Here is a 22,135-nt window from a genome sequence, read left to right on the forward strand (position 1 = left end):
ATAGATGGTAGGGACGGGTGTGGATTTGTTATGTAAAACAACAAGTCATCATAAAAAAAACTCTAATTTTACTTCCCCAGGGATTATGGGAACACCTGTGACAGTAGGGTTCTTGCAAAGGGCAACATCTAGGTAACCAGAACATAAAGAAGAGGGGACAATGGACACCCTTGCCCATACTATAGGGAAACTAAGCATCATGGAGCCATTGATTCTAATCCTGGCAGTTAGCCTAGTGTACAATACCAGAATCCTTTGTTGCAGAGTGGGGACCTCCCAATCCAGAACAATGTCTGTGCCAGGAACAGCCATTCAACCCTATCAAATGCCTTTTCGGCGTCAATGGAGAGAAGACAGGAAGCTGAATAGAGCAGGCATGGCCTATTACCAACAAAGTTTTCAATGTGTTGTCTCGTGCCTCCCACCCCTGCACGAATCCCACCTAGTCCGTATGGATAATGTCAGGAAGAAGGGGTTGTAGCTGGTTATAAATCATTTTTGCATAAATTTTAATGTCCACCTCAATTAGGGAGATAGGACAATAACCTAAGAAAAGATGTCCATCCTTATCAGGTTTAGGGAGAAGGGAGATGTGAGCTTCCAGGGTTTGGACTAGAAAGTTGGTGTCCGAAGAGATGTAATTGAAGACCCATAGCATAATGGGGGCTAGAACATTTTTAAAGGTCTTCTAAAACCTAGGTAAGAAGCCATCCGGACACAGGCGTTTGCCTGCTGGGGTAGCCAAGATAGGAGCCGGTGACTCCTTAATGAAAAAGGGGCTCTCCAGTGAGTCTCTAATGTCCACATCAATGGCAGGTAAGGCCGTGTCATGGATATAGTCAAGGAGGGGGTCCTGGAGTGAAGAGAAGTCCTCGTCTGCAGGGGGCGATGAAGTGGAGAAGAAGCCACGGAAAGTTTTGTGCATAAGAGATGGGATAGATGGTAATTCACCCGTGGAAGTCTTTATGCTAGGGATACAAGTTTGAGAGGAGTGGGGTTGAAGAGACGAAGCCAAGAGACGCCCACATTTTGTGGTCATAGCAGTAATGCCCAAGGGCCAGTTTACTTTGATAAGAATTGTAGGCGAAATCATACATCTGTAAAAAAATGACCAAATGAGAGAAATAGAGCTGAGCAGTTCCTGTGAGGGAGAGGATTTATGTCGGTTTTCCAATGTCCGAAGCTTGGCAAGCAGAAATTGAATACACTGAGAGCATTCTCTCTTTAGCCTTGTTCCATGCTGGATGAAGACTCCTCGCAGTACTGCTTTAAAGTTTCCCACTGTGACAGGTCACACTTGTGACCGCTTGAAGACAAAGAGGATCAGCCAAGAGGCTATCATTTAGACACCAAGTCCATTCAGACCTAGGGGCCTACAGAACCAATGTCCATAGATGAGTTCCATTCAAGGACATAGGAGCTGGCAAAGGAATAGTCTAATCTACAAAAGGACTGGTGACTGGTGGGCAGACAAATAATAAGTGTAGTTATGTTCCTTAGTGTAAAGTGTATGGCAAAGGTCGAGCAGGGGATGATTGTTTCTTGAGGTATTTAAGGTGGCTGGCCGTAGGACACATGAGACTGCTGTGAGGATGAATCGAGGGCAGGTTCAAGGGTCCAGTTAAGGTCTCCCCTGACTATGATCATTCTCTCTGCAAATTCCACCAATAACTCTGGGTAACGAGTGACAACACTAATTTGGTCATTATTAGGGATAAAGAGGTTAGCCACAGTGAAAAGTTTATACCAGAGCTTAAACTGTAGAAATAAATAGTGGCCATTAGGGTCCGACATGTATTCCAGTGAGTGGACTGGTAGGCGCTTATACATGGCGATGGAGACACCTCTGGCCTTGGAAGATTGGGGGGGGGGGGGCACTAAGGAACCATCGGGAATAATACCTTCAAGAGCAAGGGGACATATATTCTGGTGGCAACTGTCTAAGCGGAAATTTTCTCTCACATTTGGAAAGATCCTCTCTATTGTTCTTATAGGACAGGAAGTTAAGGTGACATCTCCCCAGTGAGACACAGATGGTAAAAAATTACTGGGTTTTTAAGCATTTCCTACTCTATCCAAAAAGAAAAAAATGGGCTTTAATTCTGGACCGATCATTTAAAGTGGGACTTTCAGGGTTAGCTACCTCTAATTCTTGGTATACTACATCCAGAGGGTTGCAGGAGACAATAAAAATCTTAGATGTAGTATGTCATGTTTATGTCATGCAAAGGCTAACATCTACATAAATTTAATGTTTTTTTTTTAATATACATACCACATTGATAATCATGCTTGCTAAAGAAATGTGTTCAGTTAACTATCTATAACAATGGCCCTCTTTCTTTCTTGGGACATTCATATTGCCAAAGGTGGAGTCCAGGGAGTGCAGTCATTTTTTTTATTGTAAGCTCATCCTGGACACATGTGAAATGGTTTACTGAAGACAAATATACTGTTTACTTTGCAAGGGAAGTTGCACAGTGCAAGCAAATTTCACTTTACAATTGCGTGCAAGGAAATGTTTTAAAAAAACAGCTTTTTTGTTTGCATGCTTGCATTGGATGATGAAAGCCAGCAGAGATTCACCTCATTCACTATGCTCTGAGGAAAATTCCTTTTCACTGTGCAAATTTCCCTGCAAAGTAAAGTGCCTATTTGCCTTTAATAAAGCAACCCCAATGAGAGTGCTGCTTGACAAGTGGCTGGGAATTTAAGCCATGCAAGCCTGCTAGGCTGTCAGTGGCTGTACATTCCCAGAATGCTGGGTCATTTAGAACAGATGAACACTGCTACTGAGGAAGCAGCAAGATAAGATTGTATCTTTTGTCAGCTGAATTCTTGTTCCTTTTTCTCAGCAGCAGCAGCAGCAGTGTGTGTCCTGTCATCGCTCTTGCTCCCCCGTTCCTCCTCTGACCTCTCTCAAAACAGTTTAAGTCTCTTTCCTGCCTACTGCTTCTTCCTCCAGCCCCCTGGCAGCAGTATTTTTGTGTATTTGCTCTTGTGAGACTCTCAGTAATCTGCTGTAAAAGAAGAATGCTCAGTGAAGGCCGTTACATTTTTAATAATGAGCAAGTTGAAATAAACACTTTTGTCGATTTCGCCACATAGGAAGAAAACAAATATCCTTCCTGGTCCCCAGGGGCAAACAGATCTATTTCCTGGGCCAAAAGTTTGTAGTCAACATAACTTATAATATCAGAAACTGCAAGAAAATCATATGGACATTTTTTTTTACTCTAAAACATCTTTTTTTCCCACATTGCAACATCCAGTACCTAGTAATATTTCAAGAAGATTTTTCCATCCCCCTTTGTTCATTTAGTTTCAAGTCCTTTTTTATTCAAACATACAATATTTCTAATACTTCAATATATGGAAGGTTTTCCATCCCCTTTATTAATTTAGTTGCCTGCTTGTTTTCCCCAAACATAACACATCCAATTTTTCAAATATTTTATTGTTAAGGTTTTCCATCCTTCTTTATTAATTTAGTTCTCTCAGTTTATCTCAGCATAATATACCCAATATTTCTAATATTTCAATGTAAAGATTCATCATCACCCTTTATTCATTAAGTTGCACGCTACTTTTTCCTAAACACGGCATTTCCCATTTTTCTCACATTTTGATCTAAAGAAGAATTTCCATCTTTCTCTATTAATTTAGTTGACTGCTACTCTTTTTCCAATTCAAAATTTCTAATATTTTATCGGTAAAGTGATATTAAAGGCATTTTTTTAAAATAACAAACATGCCATACTTATCTGCAGTCGTTTTGCACAGAGCAATCTTCCTCTTCTAGGGCCCCTGCAGGTTCTCCTGGCCCCTTCTGTCAAGTGCCCCCAGAGCAAGAAGCTGGCTATGGGGGCACCAAAGCAGGCTCCCTCCTGAACTGCTGCTCTGCATGTCCATTCACACACAGAATCACGGCTCAGCCCCGCCCCCTCTCTCTCCTAACTGGCTCAATGGCTCCCGCTGCTGTCCCAATTAATGAGGAGGGAGAATCCTGAATCGCAATGGGACTCAGGTAAGTATTGGGGGGGGACTGGGGGGGCTGCTGCACACAGAATGTTTTTGAGCTTCATGCATTGAATGCATGAAGGTAAAAAAAATGTGAGCCTTTAGAACCACTTTACAACTTCTTTATTAATTTAGTTCCCCACTAATATTTTCCAAACACAACATACCCAGTTTTTCCAATATTTCACCGTAATGAATATTTTCAATCACTTTCATTAATTCAGTTCCTTTTTTCTTTTTTCCAAACACAATGGGTTAGACCACGGGTCCTCAAACTATGGCCCGCGGGCCACATGCGGCCCGCCGAGGCCATTTATCCGGCCCGCCGGCAGGGGCGGGACAGGAAGGGACACTAAGTACAGGCTCGGGCAGGTGGCTGCTGTACCTTACCTGGCTCCGGTCCCAGTCCCACGACAATCCAGTCCAGGAAGCGCTGCTCCTTCATTCACTCCGGCCACTCACTCCTTCCGCTCGGCTCCGCCTTCTCACCGGTGATTGGGCACCAGAACTGTAGCTCAGGAAAGGCACACAGGCGGCCAATCACCTGCGAGGAGGCGGAGCCGAGCGGCCCCGCGAACATCGAGTGAGGGAGAGGCCGGAGTGAAGAAGGACAGCTGGCAGGTAAGTGTACCATGCTGATGGTGCTGCTGCAACCAGGTATGCTGGCTGCAGTAGCACCTAGGCTGGAGCAGGGGTCAGCAAGTTACGTGTCATTGGTGTCAGTGGGAGGAATAGTGCCCCATCATTGGTGTCACTAATACTAATGATGGGGCATTATTGCTCCCACTGACACCAATGATAGGGCACTTTTCCTCCACTGACAACAATGATTGGACACTATTCCTCCCCCCACTGACACCAACAATGGGGCACTATTCCACCCTCCACTGACACCAACGATGGAACACTATTCCTTCCTCCACTGACACCAATGATGGGACACTATCCCCCCCACTGACACCAATGATGGAACACTATTCCTCCCACTGACACCAATGTTGGGACACTATCCCCCCCCCTGACACTAACGATGGGGCACTATTCCCCTCCACTGACACAATGACGTACTATTCCTCGCACTGACACCAAAGATGGGGCACTATTCTTCCCACTGACACCAATGATGGGACACTATTCCTCCCACTGACACCAATGATGGGGCACTATTCCCCCCCACTGACACCAATTACGTACTATTCCTCCCACTGACACCAGTGACGGAGCACTATTCCCCCCCACTGACACCAATGACGTACTATTCCTCCAACTGACACCAAAGATGGGGCACTAATCTTCCCACTGACACCAATGATGGGGCACTATTCTTCCCACTGACACCAATGATGGGACACTATCCCCTTCCCCCATTGACACCAATGATGGGGCACCATTCCCCCCACACTGACACCAACGATGGGGCACTATTCCTCCCCCCACTGACACCAATAATGGAGCACTATTCCTCCCCCCACTGACACTAATGATGGGGCACTATTCCTCGAACTGACACCAATGATGGGGTACTATTCCTCCCACTGACACCAATGATGGGGCACGATTCTTCCCACTGACACCAATGATGGGGCACTATTTCTGCCACTGACACCAATGATGGGGCACGTTTCTTCCCACTGACACCAATGATGGGGCACGTTTCTTCCCACTGACACCAATGATGGGGCACTATTCCTCCCACTGACACTAATAATGGGGCACGATTCTTCCCACTGACACCAATGATGGGGCACTATTCCTCCCACTGATACCAATGATGGGGCACTATTCTTCCCACTGACACTAATGATGGGGCACGATTCTTCCCACTGACACCAATGATGGGGCACTATTCCTCCCACTGACACCAATGATGGGGCACAATTCTTCTCACTGGCACCAATGATGGGGCACTATTCCTCCCACTGACACCAATGATGGGGCACGATTCTTCCTACTGACACCAATGATGGGGCACTATTCCTCCCACTGACACCAATGATGGGGCACTATTCATCCCACTGACACTAATGATGGGGCACGATTCTTCCCACTGACACCAATGATGGGGCACTATTCTTCCCACTGACACCAATGATGGGGCACTATTCCTCCCACTGACACAATGATGGGGCACTATTCCTCCCCCTGACACCAATGATGGGGCACTATTCCTCCCACTGACACCAATGATGGGGCACTATTTCATCTTATGGAGCGGCCGGCCCAGTATTCCTGTTGTCGTTGTATGTCTGCAGTCTCTGGACATCTCCTGTACTGTGTCTGCATTTGTTCATAGTTTTTTTTTTTAAAACTATAGTCCGGCCCTCCAACGGTCTGAGAGACAGTGAACTGTTCCCCTGTTTAAAAAGTTTGAGGACCCCTGGGTTAGACATTAATGGCTGTGTGTTGAGTCATTTTGAGGGGACAGAAAATTACACTATTATACAAGCTGTATACTCACTACTATACATTATAGCAAAGTGTCATTTCTTCAGTGTTGTCACATGAAAAGATATATGAAAATATTTACAAAAATGTGAGTAGTGTGCTCACTTCTGTGAGATACTGTATATATATATATATATATATATACACACACACACACACTGTATATATACTATGTATGCAACATTTTATATATTATAGCTACTAACTTTAACCAATACACGCCAGGGCCAATAGCCAAAAGGCGGCCTGCAAAATGTACTGGATTTCTGGGTTGGACGCCAAATGTACTACTTTGGACATAGTGAAATATGAAAAAAAAAATCTTAACAAAAAGAAAAAAAATGTGATAAAAAATTAAAAATAATAAAACAAATAAAACAAATAAAAAAAAATATATATATTTTTTTTCATACTGTCACCAGTCAGTGTCCCTGATCACCGCCATGCCAGTTATATGATGACGCTGTACTGCACTGGTGACAGTATGTAAAAAAAATAGTGAAAATAATTTTTAGCATTTTTTCATTTTCCGAAAAATTATGACAAAAAAAATACAACTTCAAAAAACTCGCCATGCCTGTTATGAAGTACGTCCGACTGTCTACTCTGCAAAAAGGGGTCATTTGGGGGATATCTGTACTGTTCTGACATTCTTGGACCTCAAGAAATTAGATTGGCCGTCAGTACTTCAGGATTGATCAATATTCAGATCTATACCATAGTTTATGAACTCTATAACTTACCTACAAACTAAAAAATACATCCTAATTTGGGTTATTTTCACCAAAGACATGTAGCAGAATACATCTTGGCCTAAATTTATGAAGAACAATTATTTATTTGCAAACTTTTATAACAGAAACAAAGAAAAACTTTTTTTTTTCAAAGTTTTGGTCTTTTTTTGTTAATTTAGCAAAAAATAAAAACCCCAGTGGTGATTAAATACCACCAAAAGAAAGCTCTAGTTGTGTGAAGAAAATGATAAAATTTTAGTTTGGGTACAATGTTGTATGACCGTGCAATTGTCATTCAAAATGTGAGAGTGCTGAAACCTGAAAACTGGCCTGGGCAGGAAGGTGTAAAATTGCCCGGTATTCAAATGGTTAACCGCTTGCCGCCCTGCCACTGTATACATACGTGTGCAGGGCGGCACTCAGGCGCAAAACCACGTTTTAAAACGGGTTCCGCGCTCCCGACGTTTTCGCTGGCAGGGGGCGCGCGCGCTCCCGCCGACCCGTGGGTGACACCATTCGATCCCGGAGGGATCAATCATTAGATTTCAGCCAGTGATGTCTGGATGAAATCAGATGATCGGTCCCTGTCCTATCCTGTCCTGTGTTGAAGTTTACACAGGATAGGATATGATGTCATTCTTCTCTGCCTGGACACATTCCGTTCCAGACAGAGAAGAAGAAACAGTAAAAGTGAGTAAAACACTACACATTTACAGTTAGAACACACCTAGGTCACATTTAACCCCCTGATCGCCCCCCCCCCAGTTAACCCCTTCACTGCCCTGTCACCAGTGTCACTGATCAGTGAATCGATTTTTACTGATCACTGTATCAGTGTCGCTGGCGACTTCCAATAGTGTTAGCGCCCCTCCCAGATAGCGCAGGTTTGCCCGCCAGTACACCAGTAATCCCGTTTAACCCCTTAACCCCCCCCCCCAGTTAACCCCTTCACTGCCCTGTCACCAGTGTCACTGATCAGTGAACCGATTTTTACTGATCACTGTATCAGTGTCGCTGGCGACTTCCGATAGTGTTAGCGCCCCTCCCAGATAGCGCCAGATTGCCCGCCAGTACACCACTAATCCCGTTTAACCCCTTGATCGCCCCCCCCCCCCCAGTTAACCCCTTCACTGCCCTGTCACCAGTGTCACTGATCAGTGAACCGATTTTTACTGATCACTGTATCAGTGTCCCTGGCGACTTCCGATAGGGTTAGCGCCCCTCCCAGATAGCGCCAGTTTGCCCGCTAGTACACCAGTAATCCCATTTAACCCCTTAATCTCTCCCCCCCCCCAGTTAACCCCTTCACTGCCCTGTCACCAGTGTCACTGATCAGTGAACCGATTTTTACTGATCACTGTATCAGTGTCGCTGGTGACTTCCGATAGTGTTAGCGCCCCTCCCAGATAGCGCCAGATTTCCCGCTAATACACAAGTAATCCCGTCTAACCTCTTCATCGCCCCCCCCCCCCCCCCGAGTTAGCTCCTTCACTGCCCTGTCACCAGTGTCATTGATCAGTGAACAGATTTTTACTGATCACTGTATCAGTGTCGCTGGCGACTTCCAATAGTGTTAGCGCCCCTCCCAGATAGCGCCAGTTTGCCCGCCAGTACACCAATAATCCCATTTAACCCTTGATCGCCCCCCCCCCCCCAGTTAACCCCTTCACTGCCCTGTCACCAGTGTCATTGAGTACAGTGAACAGATTTTTACTGATCACTGTATTAGTGTCACTGGTGACTTCCGATATTGTTAGCGCCCCTCCCATATAGCGCCAGTTTGCCCGCTAATGCACGGGATTTTTTTTTACCAAAAACATGTAGCAGAATACATTTTGGCTTAAATTTATGACTAACTTTGAGTTTGCGATATATTTTTTGTAGCTGAAAGTAGAAAATATTGTTCTTTTTCAAAATTTTTGTGTTTTTTTGTTTATAGCGCAAAAAATAAAAAGTGCACAGGTGTTAAAATACCACCAAAAGAAAGCTCTATTTGTGTGAAAAAAAGGACGTAAATTTTGTTTGGGTACAGCATTGCATGACTACGCAATTATCATTTGAATTAGTGCAGCACCAAACAGCAAAAAAAGGCCTGGTCATTAAGGGGGGTAAATCCTCAGGAGCTCAAGTGGTTAAACATTAAAAGTTCTTTACTCCCATAAAACCATTAGAATCAGCAATTTCCCTCTCAAATATTCACCCTATAGATGCAATACTATCAAGATTTGAGAAGCCTCTGCAGTAGGATTGCTTTTGTTGCGTTATCTAATAGAATCCAGAGCCAGCAGTCTTTTTCATTTTCTCACATGCCACATTCAATAGAAAGGGAAGCTTCAACAGAATCTCTGCCTGAACCATTGAAGAGAAGACACTGTTCATGGCAAGTGCTTAGCAGAAGAAATCATAGCGATAAGAACTGGCTATTTTTTAATAAGGTAGCACAAAGATTATATGCACAGTGTAGTTGTAGTAACCAAAGGCAACCAATCAAATGTCACTTCACTAATGTCATATCATTGAAAGATAAATTCTAATAGGTTGCTGTGACTTACTGCACTTTGCACTTTGTTTTTTCCTTATTAAATCAACCTTATAGATTCATGGATAAGTGTTTTATTAAGGTTGAGCATTCCATCTTTCTGGTGTAATGAAAATGATTGAAGCAGCTGCAAAATACTGCTTGTGTACAACACCATGGTTGGTTTTTAATATGATTAGTTTTAGCTTACATGGTTTTGAAAGACAGGTCAATGGTCGAAGCATTAAAGGGACTTATGTGGTCTATTATTAGACTGTATTGAACAAAACACCAGGCAGATCAGGGGATGGGGAAAGGTCTTGTCAGCTCCTCCTAGACGATATTGTGCCTTTTTATATACAAATAAAATGTACTAGAAGTAAACATGCAACTGGGCTTACCTGTTTGTGCTACATTTTGTTTTATGTCTTGTGATTGTTCTTTGAAGAGCAAGATTCAGTCTGTCAAACTGAAAAACAACGCAGGTAAATCAGTAAGTAATGCTAAATACTGACTATGGGAAGTAATTACAGTACATATATGTGGTTTATGACTTGTGGCAGCAATAAAACACAGGGGAAAACATTTCATTATGTCTTAATTGTGGTAGTGTTGTTTTATCCTGTATAAACCATAATCTTGTCAGTTGACACAGATACTCTTTTAATATTTTTAATTGGCAGGCAAAATGTTTGTAAGTTCTAACGAGCAGAGCCCTCTGAATCCTCCAGTATTGATTTGCATTGTAATAGTACTGACTGCCCTTTTGTTGTAAAGCGCTGTGTAAACTGTTGGCACTATATAAATCCATAGAAGTGTAAAGAAATAGTAAAGTAATACAAGGAAGTTAACTTGGGCAGGCACATTTAAAAATGTCATACATTTTCCAGGATGCTGATAAATGATGTAGACAAATCTAACTTATAGATTCTGTATGGAATATTTCTAAAACAGATACATATTTTAAAAAACACACTCACACATTGACAGTTTATTGACACTTTATTAATATCCAGATTATTTATTTTCTTTTTTTTTCTAAATGCAGACCTTTTATCTGAAACCATGCAGTAGGAGTAGCCATTATAATCACAGCACAACAAAACCTGCATTACAGTGGAAGAAAAGGCTTGCATTAAAAAATGCCCTGCAATAGCTAAAGAAATCCAAGTCATTTCTTAAATGCAAAAATGTTGAGATTGCCAGGTTTGTACCCTTTTTTGTTTGTTTGTATTCCCTTGTTGTCGCGTGATTAGGATGTCTGTCTGTTCATACTGTATGGGCAGCTGGTGGGCATGTCTACTTGGCCCAGCTAAATCACATATGTCACACTTTGTGACTATAGTGTCCGTTTATTAACCAGCAGTAATAGATCGCTGCTCAGTTCTCCGGCATTCTCAGAGAACACAGTTCTCCTGTGAATGCCGTTTATGAAGCATATGTAGATCTGTTCTCCAAACGAAGGGAGAACGGTCTACAAACGCTGTAAAACGGTTGATTTTACTATAATCTCGTGAGATTACAGTAAAAGATCAGTTTACTAAGCAGAGGTAAATTATCTCTGCTTAGTTTGCGGTCCCTCCGATTCTCCAGCTCTGGGCTGGAGAATCTGGAGGGAGAACACAGATCGCCAGGGAAGGGCAGAACATATTCTCCTGGGTGTCATAAACTGTGAATGACCAGAGAATAGCTGTGATCCTCTGAATCGCAGCTATTCTGTGTGTCATAAACGGACACCATAGTGATGTACTTGCTCCTCTAGCAAGGGGGATGGGAGGAGCCGCATCGCCCTTCAATCAGAATGACATGTAACATCATGGGATGAGGGCATAGTCAGGTGGGGCTATGCAGTTTGGGGATGTGCTGCTTTCACAGACACCGACAATGTTGCCAGGAAGTGCCTCTGGACAACCACTTCCCACCTGCAGGACATCATATGACATTCTGGACTTGAAGTTGAGATATCTGGATGATGCCTGCAGCTTCAGGCATCCAGAAATGTTTATTTTCAGCCAGCTATTCCCTGTAATATAAAAGCCATCCTAGCAGCTGATTAGCCGTTGGATGACTTTTACAGGCAGTGGGAGGGGACGTTCACGCCCACCTCTTTGGCTCTCCTGTTTGATCAGGGAGCCCGTCATCAGATGCAGCGGCGACGGGTTACCACAGATCTGGCTGTGGACTGGATGGTCCCCGGCCATCTCTATGATCCTGGGACACTGGAAGCAATGTCATGACGTCACTTCTGGCTCTGGCAGATGTAGACACTGCCATTTTTTCCCCTGGAAATCAGAGATCATTTTTTTTTTTAATCTCATGCTTTCCAGGATATAGGAGATATCTGGGGTCTTATTGACTCCAAGGGGTTTATTTACTAAAGCTGGAGAGTGCAAAATCAGACTCACTTCTGCATAGAAACCAATCAGCTTCCAGGTTTCATTGCCAAAGCTTCATTGAACAAGCTGAGGTTAGAAGCTGATTGGTTTCTATGCAGAAGGGAGTCTGATTTTGGACTCTCCAGCTTTAGTAAATAAACCCCCAAATGTCTCCATAAAGGGGACCTGTCATGCCTTATTCCTATTATAATGGATGTTTACATTTCTTTTAATAAGAATATAAGTTATTCGATGGGATTGTGTCCTTTTTGCAGCCAGACTAGTTATGTAACTATGATCAAAAAAAAATTAAAGGTACAGTGTAAAAAAAATAAAATACAGAACATTTTTTTTGTAAAGTGCCCCCATCCCGCATACACAGGTCACACCTGCATATGTAAACGGTGTTCACATCACACATGTGAGACATCACTGCAAATGTTATAGCAAGAGCAATAATTCTACTGCTAGACCTTCTCTATAACTCTAAACTTGTAACCTGTAAAAATGTTTCAAGCATCGCCTATGGAGATTTTTAAGTTCCGCAGTTTGGTGCTATTCCACGAGTATCCACAATTTTAAAGTGTGACATGTTAGGTATCTATTTACTCGGCGTAACGTAAATGTTATATTTTACAAAAAAATGGATTATATATTTAGTTTTTTTGCAATAAAATTCATTAAAGTGTATATCTTTTTAGTTTGCATTTGAAAAATATCACATGACATAAAAAATTGCAAATTGTACTTTCTAGGGTCCAAGCTAAATATATATATATATATATATATATATATATATATATATAATGTTTGGGGGTTCTGAGTAATTTTCTAGCAAAACATTATGTTTTTTACATGTAGGCGAGAGATGCCAAAATTGTCCTGGGTGGGAAGTTGTTAAGGACTGTTTAGATCTTTTGTTGAAATGGATCCAAGATCTGTCTTAGACATTCTAAGGCAGCCTTTCCCAACCAGAGTTTCTTGAGAGGTGACCACAAATATAAGCTATCACTTTTACAATGGCCACCAATGTAAGGGGACACCATAGTTTTAATTTCTGTGTTTCTTTTCTATTATCATTAATTATTTCATTTCAAGATCACTACTGAAAATAATGTTGAATAAAAGATAGTTTGTTAAAAAAAAAAATATTCTGGGCTAGGTGTCAAATACCCTAGGAATGCCACATTGTTTAAACTTTCTATAACTTACAGATCATGCTAATGTGCCATGAGTCATAGGTATAATCATTCTTAGTAGGGGTTCGCACAGACCTGGTTATTATTTCAAGAGTTCCTCTGGGGCAAAAAAGCTGTGATGAGAAAGGCTACTCTAAGTGAATTAGTACACCAGGTATAATCTGGCTAGCAAAGAACAATTATGCCTAGTTTTCATTGATTTATCAGCAGATGGCCTAATTCTCACCAGAATGTTGCATCAGGCTTTTGGATTTTGATGGGGGTGTAAGGTACAAGATCACATTTGCATTAAAACATAGCCCTAGTATGTATAAGTGATTTCTTGTTTATGCACACATTGCAATGTGCATAGTTTTCATATCTGTTATACTTTCTCGCTTGGGTTGAATTCGTCATATTGTAACATTTTTGCATTCTGCATTTTCTCAGTTGTTTGCTTTGCCTTGTGTATAAATGGTACTTGGCAGTATGTGACTGGTTAATTGTATTCTTCTGCCTGGAAATAAGCATGGACTGGGTGTGTCCCAGCTACAGTCTACTAAAAAAAGGCACCAATGAGCATGAATAAATGAAATGCTAAAGGTAGATAATAAAACATATTGTAAATGAGGAAGATGCTTTTGTCATACACAATTTTTGACAAGTCTCATAAAAAATAAAAATATCCAAAATATCCCACAGTGTAAATTAGGGGTGGGCAATTAATTTTCCCAAAGGGCCACATGAGAAACTGGGACTGTCTGGGAGGGCTGAACCAATAGTCTAAGCCTAATTCTGCTCAGGTCTGAAATAAATCCACTATCAATCTCATCATCCAGCAACACAGATCTACATCAATCATGACACCTGCCAACCTGCCAAAAGTATCCACCAATTGCTGACACGTCCAAACCCTTCACTTGGCTCCCACCAAATCTCTTGGTACCTGCTGCCGAAATATAAGCAAAGGGACTGGGCCTCCAGGATGACGTCAATGATTCTATATTGCAGGGGTGCCCCCCCATGTGAATAGGTAAAAAAAAAGTTGCAACTTACCTAAAAACAGACACGTGTCACTCAGCAGGAGTCAGTAGACGTGTTTGGACATATCGGCAAGCATTGGGCAGCGTGACTGACATGGATCTGAATTGTTGATGGATTTACATTGTGAGACATTTTATGTGTTTTTTTATTAAGGCACTTTGGATCAAGTATTTTATACTGTAAATTTCAGAAAGTGTTGCAATTCTAGATTACAGGTACAGTATATATAACCTCAATGACACTGCCACAGCAGCCTTTGGCATTTTATTTTTAATGTCACCAAGATGTGACTTTATTCTGAGAACATGACTGCTTGTCATCCTGGGAGTTGAAACCAAAGGCTCCCAGAGAACGTAAAACTGCTGAGCTGCATGTCACCAGGGCACAATGACAAGTAGTGGAAATCTTAAGCTTTTCTTCTTGTTCTGTCAAATAGATTGTATATACAGTATGGTATGTACAAGTCCTGACTTCTGAGTCTATTCTCACACAGATTTATTGTGGTCTTGCAATGGTTTCAAGATGTGCTGAAATTTGTCCATAGTCTGTATAAACAAGTACAAAATTAAAAGATAAAATGATCATAAGAGCAGCTGTCAGGGCCAGACTAGGAATAAAAACAGCAATGACATACCACGGATCTAAGCGTGTAATGATCATAGGTGATAGCGATCATTGCTGGTCATATCTATGCAGCCTACAAACATTCCAAGACAGTCCAGCCATTCTGGCATCTTCCAGAGTGGTCAGGTTGCTGGTACTAGACTGATAACTGCTGATTTGTACCCCAGAACCACATTTAAAGAGGTGCTGGGAACTTTCAAGCTAAAACATGCAGTCAGATAAATGAGAATTGCAAACAAGCTCAGTAGCTCTGGTAATGCGGCTCCCACACAGCGAGACTCCCTCAATGGCCACCCGACAGTAGCCCAATCTATAGAAATACAGAAAGTACCACCAGATCAAAATAGAAGGAAAGAGTCCAACGTTTATTATAATTGTTGGTAAATAAATCATGAAAAAAACAGCCAATGAGTTTTGGGGACAACACCACTCTCCCTGCTTATTTGCAGTCAGGCCAAATGACAGCACTAAACAGCGGCTCCACTTCTATTTTAATTTCAATAAATTTTTATTGAGGGTTTTATAGACATAACAGATGATATTATACAGTTCAACAGGAAATGTCGGAATACAGTATAAACAAGAGTATTTTATCCCTCTGAATATTGGGGGATGTAGTTAGGGTCTATGAGACAACATCATCAGAGGTTTTCTAGTCAGTGTGTTGAACTTGGCTAAGTGTATGAGGTATTGGGGGAAGTATAGAACTGGAAAGGATAGGGGGGAAAGGAAGGGGGAGGGGTATGTAACTTGGAAGGGGGAGAAAATACCAGTCTAGGTTTGGTTGTTATTTTTGGTTTTAAATTTGCGATTTATTAAACAAAGTTGTATGGTGCATTTTGGGTTGTGTAACCATCGAGCCCATTGAAGGGTGAATTTATGTTGAGAGGAATTGTTTGATGCTGATCTCTTTTCCATGTCACATTGGAAGTTAAGATCTTGGATCAGGAGTGTGAGAGAAGGGGCGTTAGTGGTGTTCCATAATCTAATGATGTTGATTTTAGCTGCGAAAAGTGTGTGGACAATGATGGAGTTGGTGGAAACTCTTCGATTCCGATATGTAGGAGTGCTAAAGAAGGATTTGGGGTGGTCAGGGATCCAGATATTTCTGAGATTAGATTGAAAACGCTATTCCAGTAGGATCTAATTGTTTTGCAAGACCAGAAGATGTGCAGTGTTGAACCGATGTCACCACATTGTCTCCAGCAAGATGAGGGGTGTTTTGGATAGTAGGTAGAGAGCCTAATGGGAGTTAGATACCATTGGAGAAAGATTTTTAGGTACGACTCCCAATGGGAGGTACACCGGGTGGATTTGTGTGTAATAATGAATGCTTTTTCACATGATTGAGTTGTAATTTGTTTTGAAAGTACTTTTTCCCAGTTTGTTAGGGAGGTAGTTTGTATGGTGAATTGTAGGTTAGTGAGGAGCGTATAAAGGTTGAAATGCCCTTACCAGGATATCATTTTTTGGTAAGGAATTGGTATGCGGTAATGGGGATCGTTGTACAGTAGGGTATTTTGTTGTTTGTAAGCAATGTATAATTCTTAAGTAGGTGAAGCATTCGGTAGAAGGAAGTGTATATTTGATTTGGATATTCTGGAACGAGTGTGGGATTTGGTCATCATAGAGGTCAGTAATGTGTAGTATGCCCTGTTTTTGTCCATTGGGTTAAGTTTAAGGAGGGTATAAGGACATGTAGTAAATTGAGTGGAGTAGGGAGGTGTTTAATGTCGGTAAATTTGGTGGTAAGAAGATCTTGCCAAGCTTGTAGAGTGGCTTTGATACAGGGGTGTTTCCACTGATTTTCGAGTTGGGCTGTATGCGGTGTTATGAGTAGATTTTGGGGATCAAGAGGGTAAAATGGGAGAGTTTCCATGATGGACCATATTTTTTCTTTCGGAGGGTTCCACCAAAAGTATATTTGGTCAAGTAGAGTGGCATTGTAATAGGATTTCAAGTGGGGGAGGCCTGCTCCTCCTCTGGTTGTGGTGCGTATGAGAAGGTTAGTAGTGCATCTTTGTTTTTTGGAGTTCCATAGGAAGTTTGTGAATATTATTTGCAGTCTGGAAAAAAAAACATTAGGGACTGGTATTGGAAGCGTGCGGAATATGTACAGTATTTTGGGTAGTATGTACATTTTCAGAGTCGCTACTCGACCTACTGTAGTTTGGAGAGTTCTAAAGTGTGGAGAGTAGTAATTTCGTGGGGGATAGTTTCAAGTAATTTCTTGTGATTTGCAAGGTATAGTTGATCTGTTGTTGCCGTTAGTCTGATTCCTAGATAGGGGATACTGTGGGTTTCCCAGGAAAATGGAAATTGTGTAGTCAATAATTTTTGGTCTTGGGGTGATATATGGAGATTTAGTATTGAAGATTTAGGTTCATTGAGTTTATAGTAGGAGACTGTCGAGTAGGTATGGAGATGGTTACGAATTGTTGTGAGGGATTTGTTGAGGTTAATCACCATCAAAATGATGTCATCTGCAAATAGACTGATTTTATGTTCTGTGTTGAGATGTTTGATGCCGGTAAATGATGGGTCATCTCTGAGTTTGAAAGCTAAGGGTTCGATGAGGAGTGCGAATATTATAGGGGAAAGAGGGCAGCCTTGTCTAGTGCCGTTTGTGATGTCAAAAGGATCGGATAGTGTACCATCTGTTAGTACTCTAGCCGAGGGATGTGAGTACAAGGATAGTATGGCTGTTAACATCCAACCTGTAATTCCAAATTTCTGGAGTGTGAGTTGCATAAATTTCCAGTGTATGTGGTCAAATGCCTTTTCTGCATCTAGGGATAGGGATAGTAGTAAAGAGGGGCATTTAGAAAGTTGTAGATTGTGGAGGAGTGATATTATTCTTCTTGTAGCATCTGGTGTGAAACCTACTTGGTCCGGATGAATTAGGGTAGGAAGATAAGAGAGAAGTCTGTGTGAAATGATTTTTGCGTAGAGTTTTATATCGGTATTAAGTAACGATATCGGCCTATAGTTTTGGACAAGTTGTGGGTCTTTTCCAGGTTTTTAAAAAGTCTGGTTAGGTATGGTGATAGTTCTGGGGCAAATAGTTTGTAGTATTTGTTTGTATATCCATCATTTCCCGGAGATTTGTGTAGTGGTAGTGTTTTGATAGTCACTTCTATCTCTTTGGAAGAGATTGGGATTGAGATGTCAGTAAATTGGGACGGCGAGAGTTGGGGGAGGTTTGTTGTGTGTAAAAATGTTTGTATGGATGTGGATGTAGGTTGCGTGGTGTTGGGGTCATTTTTAAGGTTGTATACATTCTGATAATAATTTGCGAAATCATTAGCTATATCCTGTGGGTTGGTATATAAGGTATGGGTGGTTAGGTGTTTGATGTAATTTTAGATTTTAGTCGTTTTTGTTTGATGAGTTTGGATAGTACTGAGTTAGCTTTGTTACCTAGTGAGTAATATTTTTACTTCATCTTTTGGAGATTAAGATCGTATTTATATAATAAAAGGGATCGTAGTTTGTTTCTATCTGTATTAAGAGAGGAAGAAATTAATGGATCCGGGGATGTTTTGTTGATTTGTTCTTTTGATTTGATGGAGGAGAGGAGTTTATCTATTTACTGGTTTCTTTGTTTCGTGATGTGGGAATTAAGTTGTATGAGAATACCTCTCATGTATGCCTTGTAAGTAGCCCACAATATGGAGATAGATATGTCAGCTGTGTCATTGAGTTAAAAAAATGTGTGATGTGCATCCAATATGCGTTTCTTGAGGTCTGGGTTTTTCAGTAGGGATGAGTTCAGTCGCCATAGCCGCGGGATCTATGAGTATTGGTTGTGGTCAAGAGAGATAGTAATCGGGGCATGGTCTGACCATGTAATGGTGCCAATCTTGAAGGAAGTGACATGTTGCAGAGTCCATTTGTCGGTAATGAAGAAGTCTATGCGGGAGTAGGATAGATGAGATGGAGAATAGTAGGTATAGTCCCTTTCCGTGCTGTGTTGTCATCGCCAGGCATCATATAAATCGTTGAAGTGTAGAAAGTGGGTCTCCTGTAGGAATAGTACGTCCGCTTGTAAAGATCGAGCTTCTCTAGAAAGTAAGGATCTTTTATAAGGCGAGTTGAGGCCTCCGACATTTAGCGAAGATATACTAATCATCGTTTCTTATATTGATGGTTTGTTTGAGGTATTGGTGTTGTTTCCAAGAGAGTGGAGAAAGATAGGGTTTTTCATGGCGTGGGTGGTGATCATCCAGTGAGGATCTGTTGTGGGCTTGTATCGATCGTTTTTTTGGAAGGAGGTTTTCATCTTGTATTGGAGAACTGTGGGGAGGGTAGATTCGTTCAAGTTGACTGGTACTGTGGGGGAGGAGGAGGAATAAAAAAGACTTGCAAAAAATACAAGTGACATGGGTAGCATCATATGCTACTTCGTAACACGGAGGCTTGAGCAAGCTGGGAGGAATCTTGAAGTGTGAGGAAGTCCATACTGGGCCGTTTGCCAGTTGTAGTTGCTTATGGAGCAATGCCTGTTTTGTGGCGAGCTAAAGAGTGCAGGCTGGTTTGGAGTCATGACCATTCTCTGTCCATTTGCTGCGGACAGTTGGAGGCGGGTTCATGAGTGTCCTCCAGAATGATGTTCCACGTTTTCAGGAGTTCTATGCTTGTGTCTAAAGATTTGATCGTGTAGATCCTACCTTGGTGTTTAACGGTTAGTTTCGTGGGGAAACCCCATTGGTATCCTATTCCGTGGTTCCGTAGTGCTTTCGTTATAGTGATGAGTTTCTTACATTTGAGAAGTGTCGTTTTGGATAGGTCAGCAAATAATTTGATATTTGCATGTGTTGGTGCTATTGAGTTGGGGTTTCTGGCAGCTATCATTATCTTCTCTTTCCCATGATAGAAGTGTATGCATGCCAATGTATCCCTGGGGATTGCGGCTGGAAAGAATGATGATTTGGGAATGCGATGTGCCCGGTCTATGGCTAGTTCCACATCTGTGAGTGTAGGGATGATATGCTTCATGAGTTGTTGGATGAATGGGACTATGGCATCCGCTGTAATGGACTCGGGAATACCACGGAATTTTATGCTGTTTCTCCTGGAGCGATCCTCTAGGTCTGCTAATTTGAGGTTTATTTGGTCAACCTCAGCTGTATGGTCTGCGTGTGCATCTATGAGGTCATTATGTGCGGCGCACATTTCTCCTAATTTGTCTTCAATATGGTGAATGCATTTTTCTTGTTTTTGTACAGTAAGGGAGATTTGGGATAATGTCGCCGTCAAGTCATTATGCAACGTTTGTCACAGAGATAAGAGCATGTTTTTCATACCGATTTCCGTGATAGGTTGGTCAGAGGCAGGATAGGAATCAATCAAAGATGGAGAGTTGTCAGGATTTGAAAGTGAAACAGAAGGCTGTCTGTCATGGGGGACATCAGTGTCCAATCTCAGTCTAGATTTGGCTGGGCTTCTAGTAGTAGGAGACAAAGGAGGAGAGGACTCACCCGGGTCTCCTGGGTATAATGATGCCTTCAGCCTGGGGTCCGGGTTATATGCTGTATCTCCCTGTGTGTCTCCTTCATGAGGGGAGAGACTGCCTGTCACGCAGCCGGTACCATCTTGTCCACAGGGACCAAGGGCTGGGAAGAAGTTAGTGAGTTTCCTCGGTTGCCCCGGTGTTTTTCGACGTTGGGTCATGCTGACCAAGGGTTCCGTAACCCATAGCTGTGTGCCTGCTATGTTTGCTGGGTTCGGGCTTGCTGTGTGCCGCGTTGTCACTGGTGGACGGACGGAGCTCTACTCAGTGAGCTGTCATCTGCTGGCCAGCCGCGCATGCGCCCTTCACTTCTATTTTAAACTGCAGATCATAACTTACATTTTTTTCTTGTATTATGAGACCCCATAATATGCTCAGTATGGCATCTCAGATTCAACTCATGTATTGTCTCTAGACCAGCCTTTCTCAACAGTTTTTTGGGAACCATGGTTTCCTTCAGAAATTGTTGGGGTTCCAGTAGTAATGGTGGATTCATTTTCATCTGATCGTGCTTGCAGAAAGTCTGGTCCCAATCCATGAGGCCCTACACTGGCCACCAGTGTAACTGTCCATTCCTTTTACTGATTTTCAAAGTACGGAGGCACCTCTTTTACTGACCACCACAGTAAGCAGACACCTCTCCTACTGGACACCAAAGTAAAGGGGCACCTCTCCTATTGATCACCAAAGTACGGAGACACCTCTCCTACTGACCACCAAAGTGAGGAGACACCTCTCCTACTGACCACTTAAGTGAGGAGACACTTTTCCTACTGACCAACAAAGTAATTAGACACTTCTCCTACTGGCCAACAGATAATGAGACACCTCCCCTACTGATTACCAAAGTAAAGGGGCACCTCTCTCGCTGATCACCAATGTAAAGGGAAATTGACCTCTGATTTCTAATGTAAAGGAGCCCTTTTATACTGACCACAAATGTATGAGGGCACTTTTCCACTCCTCTCTTTCCTGGGCACTTTTGCAATGACTACCAATGTAAAAGGGGCATTTCCCACTGATTACCAATGTAAAAGTACACTTCACTGACCACTAATATAAGGGAGCTTTTTTCTACAGACCACCAAATTGCAGACTGCAATCTTCAGAGCCTGCATTTTTTTCCTTGTCTGGCATTATTGATTATTTGTCTGCTTCCTGCCTCTCTATTTGAATTATATTAATACCACGTTTTGTTAAAGCGGTAGTAAACCGCATCCAAAAAAAAAGTGAAAAAAACACCCCCTGCAAGGTAAAGGTATAATGTGCTAGTATGCATCGCATACTAGTACACTGTGAAGGGCTTTCCTTGAAAGAAAGCCCTCCAGTGGAGCGCTGTCACTGCTCCCCGGGGCTTCCATCTTCACCCGGTCTTCCTTCCGGGTTTGCCAGCTCTGGCCAGTTCACTGGCCGAGCAGCGATGACATCACTCCTGCAAATGCGCGTAGGAGTCCCAGGCCACGAGGCACTGCTCTGAAAGAGCGGCAAAGGTATGCCATTCCTTCAGAGCGCATGTGTCGGCTATCAGAAATGCTATTATCTTCTAAACGGTTCACGTTTAGGAGATATTAATTTTACCTACAGGTAAGCTTTATTACAAGCTTACCTGTAGGTAAAGTTATTAAAAAAGAGTTTGCTACCACTCTAATATCTTTGTATTAACAATTTAAAAACATATATATATA

At 42.1% G+C, this 22,135-nt stretch overlaps 1 protein-coding gene across 1 annotated transcript in view; it reads right to left on the reverse strand.

The window, feature by feature from the left end:
- GUCY1A1 (guanylate cyclase 1 soluble subunit alpha 1) overlaps positions 1–22,135 on the reverse strand; it is a 101,746-nt gene that overhangs the window by 70,989 nt on the left and 8,622 nt on the right. Inside the window, exon 2 of the mRNA XM_089670419.1 lies at positions 10,119–10,186. Coding sequence (XP_089526545.1) covers positions 10,119–10,186 — 68 coding nt within the window. The remainder of the gene's footprint in view (positions 1–10,118; positions 10,187–22,135) is intronic.

The sequence above is a fragment of the Staurois parvus genome, unplaced genomic scaffold (genome assembly GCF_062004578.1).
Source record: "Staurois parvus isolate SC_StPar_1 unplaced genomic scaffold, SC_StPar_1.0 ptg000090l, whole genome shotgun sequence".
NCBI lineage: Eukaryota > Metazoa > Chordata > Amphibia > Anura > Ranidae > Staurois > Staurois parvus.